This window comes from Hipposideros armiger, unplaced genomic scaffold (assembly GCF_001890085.2).
Source record: "Hipposideros armiger isolate ML-2016 unplaced genomic scaffold, ASM189008v1 scaffold_579, whole genome shotgun sequence".
Lineage (NCBI taxonomy): Eukaryota > Metazoa > Chordata > Mammalia > Chiroptera > Hipposideridae > Hipposideros > Hipposideros armiger.
Window position 1 is genome coordinate 159,082 of NW_017731929.1, and position 7,387 is coordinate 166,468.

General features: G+C 35.7%; 1 protein-coding gene across 1 annotated transcript in view; it reads left to right on the forward strand.

Annotated features, from left to right (window-relative positions):
• TMEM232 (transmembrane protein 232) overlaps positions 1–7,387 on the forward strand; it is a gene marked incomplete at its 5' end in the record, with an annotated part of 164,157 nt that overhangs the window by 18,398 nt on the left and 138,372 nt on the right. Inside the window, 3 exons of the mRNA XM_019624105.1 lie at positions 3,567–3,678; positions 4,497–4,602; positions 6,949–7,106. Coding sequence (XP_019479650.1) covers positions 3,567–3,678; positions 4,497–4,602; positions 6,949–7,106 — 376 coding nt within the window. The remainder of the gene's footprint in view (positions 1–3,566; positions 3,679–4,496; positions 4,603–6,948; positions 7,107–7,387) is intronic.

Sequence of the window (7,387 nt, forward strand, 5' to 3'; positions counted from 1 at the left end):
GTGTGTGTGTGTGTGTGTGTGTGTGTGTGTGTGTGTGTGTGTGTGTGTGTTGTGTGTTGTGTGTGTTTGGGGGTGTCTGTGGTTGGTAATGGGGAAATCTGCTTAAATTACATTTTATTAAGAAGAAGAATGCATACAGTATATATTCTTACAGAGCAATACATTCTGAGGAATCTTATAAAAAGAGCTAAATGGAAAGGCTTAGTTTAGGCAGCTTATTTCAAATATTGGCTCTGTTCGCTTTTAAAGCCTGGCCTTGAGTTTGATACTTAACCTCTCTGAGCCGCCTTTATTTTCCTGTAAAACAGAGAAAGTACAGTTTAGTATCAGTAAGTCATCAGGGGTTCACTAAGCAAATTGTACGTACAGCAATAAGGCAAAACTTAAGAACCTCAAGTTACAGGAAGGAATATAAGACAGATACATTAATACTGAATTATGGAACAGATTTTTGTGGGCTTTAGAATTTGAAGTGTGATGAGTTTTTGGCCCCTTGTCATTATGTGACCTTAAGCAGTTTCTCATCTCCACAAGTGCCACCAAGTCCCCATCGTCTAATTCCTGTCATTCTGCAGCAGCCTCCTAATCATGTGTGCCTGTCCCTGCTCTGTGAACAGCAGCTTCAGTGATCTTTTAAGAATGTAAATGAAATCTTGTTAGGCTCTAATTTAAGCTCTGCATTGTCTTCCCAATACATCTCGAGTAAAATCCAGACCCCACCCTCTGATCTGAATACCCTGTGAGATCTAGTCCCTGGCTGTCTCCCAGACCTTGTCACTGTCTCCTTTGTCTCTATCCCTTTTCTCCTCTCTCTTTCTCATCTCAGTTCAGATGTCTCTCCCTCACAATTGTCCTTGATTGCCTAATGTCAAGTAGCTCTTCTCCTGTACAAGATCTCTTCCACACCACTCTGCTAATGTCTTCACAGTACTTACACTCACAAATCATCTTGTTCATTTATTTGTTTTCTTGTTTATTGTATACCTACTCTCCCCTCAACAGAGTATATGATCCATGAGGCAGGTGACTGCACATCTGTTTTTGACTCACTTCTGTTTTGTGTCCTCTTGCCTAGAAGAATGTGTAACTCACAGAGGTGCTCAATTAATATAGAATGAAGCAATAAAGTAACAAATGACTGATATGCTTTATCTTGAAGTGATATTTTTTCACCGTCCATTCCTTATCTGTCTACACTTCTTTTAAAATACACTTTACTATTTAGGACAGCTTTAGATATAAAACTGTTTTACAACAGTTTTACATATATTTATTTTTAAAAACAACTTTAGACATATCAGAAGATATTACAAAGAGTTCCCATATACCCACCACCCAATTTCTTCTGTTATTAACATTGTATTGGTATGACACATTTGTCACAATATCAAATCATATTGATATGTTATTATTAACTAAAACCCATATGTTATTCAAATTTTCCTACTTTTTACCTGATGTCTATTTAAAACTTTTCTGTTCCAGGACTCTGTACACGATACTACATTACATTTCATTGTCACGTGTCCTTCTGCTCTTGGCTGTGATCGTTCCTCAGACTTCCCTTGTTTATGATGACCTTGACAGTTTTGAGGAGTACTGGTCAGGCATTTTATGGAATATTCCTCTACTGGAATTTTTTGATGTTTTTCTCATGATTAGATTGGTGTTATGGTTTTTTTTGTGAGTGTGAGAAAGACTGCAGAGTTTATGTGCATTTTCACCACATCACATCAAGGGTACATACTATCAACACAATTTATCGCTGTGGATATTGAATCTGACCACCTGGCTGAAGCAGCGCTTGTCAGGTTTGTCCCTGTAAATTTACTCCTTTTTTCCCCATTCCATACTCTGGGGCAAAAGTCACTAAGAGCAGCCCATTGGAAGTAAAACCAAGTTAGATTCCTACATCTTGACATTTTCAACAATAAATTGCAGGTGAATTAAAAATATAAATGTAAAAATTTACTGTAAGGTAATTTAGGTGTCTATTTGTATATTATTGGGTGAGGAAGATCATCTAAGCAAGAAACCCCAGAAAGAATGTGGGGTATTCTTTTAAGTACAGTACATATATTATTTCATTTAACTTTCAAAACAGACCATGTTAAATGTATATTTACATTTCCACTTTATAGACAAGGAAGTTAAGACACAGATAGGTTAAATAAACTACTTAAGGTGACAAATCTAGTAAGGGACAGAGTAAGATTCAACCCATAGACAGTCGGGCTACTGGGCCTGTGCACTTAACCATTACACAATATTGCCTCAAGTTGATAGGAAAAAGACAAAAAGCCTAATAGGAAAAAAAAAATGAACAAAATATATAAACATGTTTGCCACAGAATAGAAAATGTAAGGATGAATGTAAGGCCATTCATATAGAAAAGGATGCCCAGGAATGCTAGTAGTTATAGAACCTCAAACTTTAAGCCACAAGGAAAAAAACATTTTCATAAATCAAATTGGCAATAATTAACACAGTTGATATCATCCTGTTCTGGTGAGGATGTGGAGAAATGGGAATCTTCATGCTGTACTGGTATTAATATGAATGACTAGAATATTTTTTGTAAAGTAGTTTAAAAATCTATTGTAATTAAAAATACACATATTCTTGGATCTTGCCATTAATATTTAAAACGTTTTTGTTGTGAAATGTTAACACACATACAGAAGAGTATAGAAAAATAAATATAAAACTTAAAAATTGTTATAAAGCAAACTTGCCTACTCCAGGTGAAGGAGTAAATGCTTTTCAGAAGGCTCTTTTGTAAATTTTTCCATTAAAATACCCCCCTTTCCCCTGCTAATTTTCTCTACCCTCCTAACTTTCCTTTCGTTTTCTTCACAGTTTTATGCTTTATATAAATGGAGTAAATGTTGTAGTGTATATATTCTGCAGTGTCTGAATTACCAGTATGTTTGTGAGATCATCTATATTGTGCATATAGCTGCAGTTTGTTCATTTTCATTTCCTTAACATTAATACCCACTCTTGGGTCTTCTTAGGCCCCACTAGACAGATTCACATGATTAGGATAGGCCACACTAACCACTGACAGGATCACTCATCCAGGGTTAATCTAGCTACTTGCCACCTCTGTGACCTTATTACATATATCTTTCTTCCCAGTTCACTTTACTCCAGCCATAGCTGTACTGATTCCACTTACACGGAGGGATAAAGGTTTGGTTTAATTGAATCAACACCAACGTATGTGTGGAGATAAATCAGTCTTCAACATAATTGAAGCTGTGCTTATTTTATCTACGAAGAGGGCATACATCAGCAAGACTTCTGGCCACCATCTCGAAGCTTTTTTTCCAGAGGCTACAAAGTTATTTGACATCCTGAGAGTTATATTTCTCAATCCAAGTATGATATGATAAGTCTAGAAGGCATGTACATATATTTTATTTTACTGATTTGTTTTTTGTGTGAAACATTCTTATAAGGAAAATTACTCTTTTAGGAAATAGTTGTATTTAGCCACTGGAAGTTGGTTAATTAAAACTTGGAACTGAATAATTATTAATTTTTTAAACACTTTGTTTAGGCCACCATTTTCAATCACAGAAGAATTCATCTTGAGATTCAACCATACAAAAAATCCAAAAGAGAAGGAAGAATTGTTGGATCTAGCTAGGAAACACATTCTCAGATGTAAGGTAATGGTACACTATTTGACTTACTTAGTATATCAGTTTTCTCTTCTACTTGGTGGAAAGAAAATTGAAAGAAAAAATAAGAATACACCTTTCTTTAATTATAAGTAAGCATAGTTAAAATATTAATGCAAATTGAAGTTAAAGCTTATAACCCAATAATTTAATGTCAAATTGCTTTTTGGGTTGAAGATTCCCCATCAGTTTTGGGGAATATGTAGTCCAAAAGCCCATAGCAAAATATCAAAGGCTGACAAGTAAATTTTTGATGAGGATAATTCCACTTTTTCCTAAAAAAAAATGTTAACTAAGATACGCTGTATCCCAAAGATGGAAACAAAGCTTTCCTAAACCTTCACTATCCATGCACAGAGGATTCTCATGTTTATTAGCTTTGGCCTATGTGAAGTAGCTAGAGTTTTTCAGCAAATTGGCATCAAATTAATTTCTGTTAAATCACAATGCTTCAATATACTTTTCCTTCTAACATGAGAGACACATTCCCTTGGTGAGGGAATGAAATGAAAATAGAAGAAATCCCTAAGACATAAAGAGTAAGAAATATTTCCAACAAATAACTAATGATATTACTCAGAATATTAACAAACATTTTCTGCATTTTAATCTAATACAGTTTACATAAAGTGTCAACAAATAAAAATAGGAAAAGCAAAAATTAAAAAAAATCAAGTTTTATACAACTCTGGCCCATAGCATCAGCCTCATAGAATGACTTTGAGAATATAATTAAAGGTAATAGAAATAAATAAATAAATAATCAATACAGTTTTGTTTGCCTCTTTCATGTTTCTCCATAACAGAGAAAACTGGGTCTCAAAACCTTAGGCACTGGGAAACATGTGAATCTTCCTACTGCATGGACTGAAGTAATATATCTGGCTCAGTGCAAAGGAAACGTTCAAGATGGTATGTGCTCTAACTAAACTCCTCTTAGTTACCCTAAGTGTTTTCTAGATTAGCAGTGAAGGCATAATTTGAGAACTTTAATATTTAAAAATTGTGCAGGATCCAAGAAAAACTTGCCATTCTCTATCAGGATACCTGATAATATTTCATTGTGAAAGCTCCTTTTATAATTTTGAATGTATGAATTTCGCTGCTCAACTTTTTAATTATAAAATTGTTTTAAAACCTTTTGCTCAGCATAGTCTTTATTGTCTTTTTTCTAAAATTAGCATCTTCAATTAAAAAGTAATATAAAGTGTCGTTTAGTGATTTTCAATTACAATAGGCGCTATACAGAAACTTGTTTCTCCATTTTTAAACTCTTACTCATAAAACATTAACCAAATGGTCATTTGTTTTTCACTTGTTTTAAACAGCCATTTTACTCATTATCTTTTCATTTATATTTCCTTTCAAACTACCCTCCAACCAATCTAGAAAAGAAATTAGAAACCATTATATTTAAGCAGGTAAAATTCCTTCCATGATTTTCCTAAATTCTATGTGTAGGCCTTTTCAAATGAGTTTTAGAATGTTAAGCACATGAGGCCAGAGTGTATTTCCCCATGTAAATTGGGTTTAGTGGTGCTGTCTGGGAGCTTACATGCATCAGGAAGAGTCAGAACGATTTTGTATTTAACTTACCTACATGGCTCTTCATCACAAGGCCATCCGCAGCCTGACCTCTATTAAATGTTTAAATAACACGGAAGTAAACACTCTTGGCTTACCAGCAAGCAGCAGCCACTTGCTCTTCTTTATCAATTAAACTTCAATTTTATTCAAGTAGCCTGCAGTCATGTGATTCAGAAGAGGACTGGCCCTTCCCAGCCTCAGAGGATGTATTATGCTTGATCTGTACTAATCATGGTGACTCCCCTTTACATGCCCATGATTAGATCAGAGGTAGTCACATGACCTGGTCTTGACCAAGAGATGTAAAGGTGAGTCTGTTTGGAGTACTTTTTGTTGAGTTGCTTTTGAAAAGACATGCCTGGGACTAAAGCACCCTTCCCTCCCTATACCCATTTCGATTCTTCTCTAAATGGTGTGGTAAGAACGAAATGCTGGAGCTTGTGCAGTCATCATACACATCAGGGGAACTAGAACATGAAAGCAATATGCATACAGAGGGCAGAATTTTTAGCCAGCCCTGAAGCCTTTCCAACTCCGGTTTTGTTCAAGTAATAAACATACTTATTTTGAAGACACTTTGTTGAATTTTCTGTTACACACAACCAAAAGCTTTTCACCTCATTAAGACACTGAACTCCAAACAAGACCCTAAGTATACTATGTTCTTACCAGCTCCATAACTGAAATACCCTTCTTATCTGTGTCCTGTCTGTGCTCTTGTCTGTTCCTCATTCTGTAACCCACCCTCCACTCAGCAGTGACCATTCCAAAGCTTACTTGCTAGTGCCTACTGATTACACTTAAAGTGACCCCCAACTCCATACTATGGGCTCCGAATGATCTGGCTCCTGGCTAGCTCCCCTATTTACTCATTATGCTCCAATCATACTGGCCTCCTTCCTGTCCCTTGAGCACATCAGGGCTTTTCCTTTCTAAAGTCCCTGCATTTGCTGTCCTTCCTCAGGTATTTACCTGACAGCTCCTCAAAATCTTTATAATGACTTGAAATGCAGTTTTCTCTAGGACCTTAGTTCTATATTCTCCTCGTTCACTTCCTCTGGGTCCTACTTCTCCTGCCTTGATTTTCTAGTGTCCCACTCTTCTTTTTTACAGTACTTATCTTTAGCACTGTCTTTTGTCATCCAGTTCTGTCCTGTTTCCCACACCAGTATGTATGTGGCCTTGTGATCTATTTTGCATTGTCTGGAGCAGCTGGAGCTCCTTGGGCCTTTCTCTTTCTCTATCTCTACCTCTGCCTCTGTTTCTGTCTATCTCTATAGTCTCTCCAGCTTCGTGACTTCTGAGTAGATGACCTTTCTCCATGGCAGCTCAGGGTTCCAAAGCTAGTATCTTGAGAGAAAGGTCCAGAGGGCAGCTGTGGTGCCTTTTCTAATCTAACCTCGGAAGTCATGCAAGTGCCACTTCTGCCACATTCTGTAGGTGGAAGTCACAAGGTCTGATCAGGTTCAAGGGGAAGGAGGCATATGCAAGAGACTTCACCTCTTGATAGGAGAGATGTGAAAGAATTTGTAAATATTTAAAAACTATAATCTGTAGTTTATAGGTCTTGTAGTGACTGAGCAAATAGTTAATTGCAATATTTAATTGTAGCATGCAGAAAAATAGCATGATTTATAAAATCATGGAGCTTCTACTTTTTTACTATTTCAGAAGCTTTAAATATGCTTTATGCTTCGGTGGACCATGTTTCCTTTGATTATGATAATCTTCCTGCCTTATTTTTTGTTGCGGAATCAGTTTTATATAGACTCTGTTGTGATGCATTTCTAAAGACTTACTTACATTCAGTTGAAATAAAGCTGTCAAAGGTATGTTTTAAAATATTTTTAATGTGTTTTCATTGCATGTATTGTGTACAACTACATGACATCTGTTTTAGGATCTAAACAGTCCATTTGGTTTTATTATAGAATATTCTCTTGTTTGGCAGTTTATTTTAATCTTCTCTAAATGAGGATCATGCATTATTGCATGATACTCAAATAGAGATAGAGAGAATATATCACCAACTATGTAAGAACATAGTATTTAATTAAAAATCAAATTGTTATGTCTGAGTATATATAGCTTTCCTCCTCTCTATTTTAAG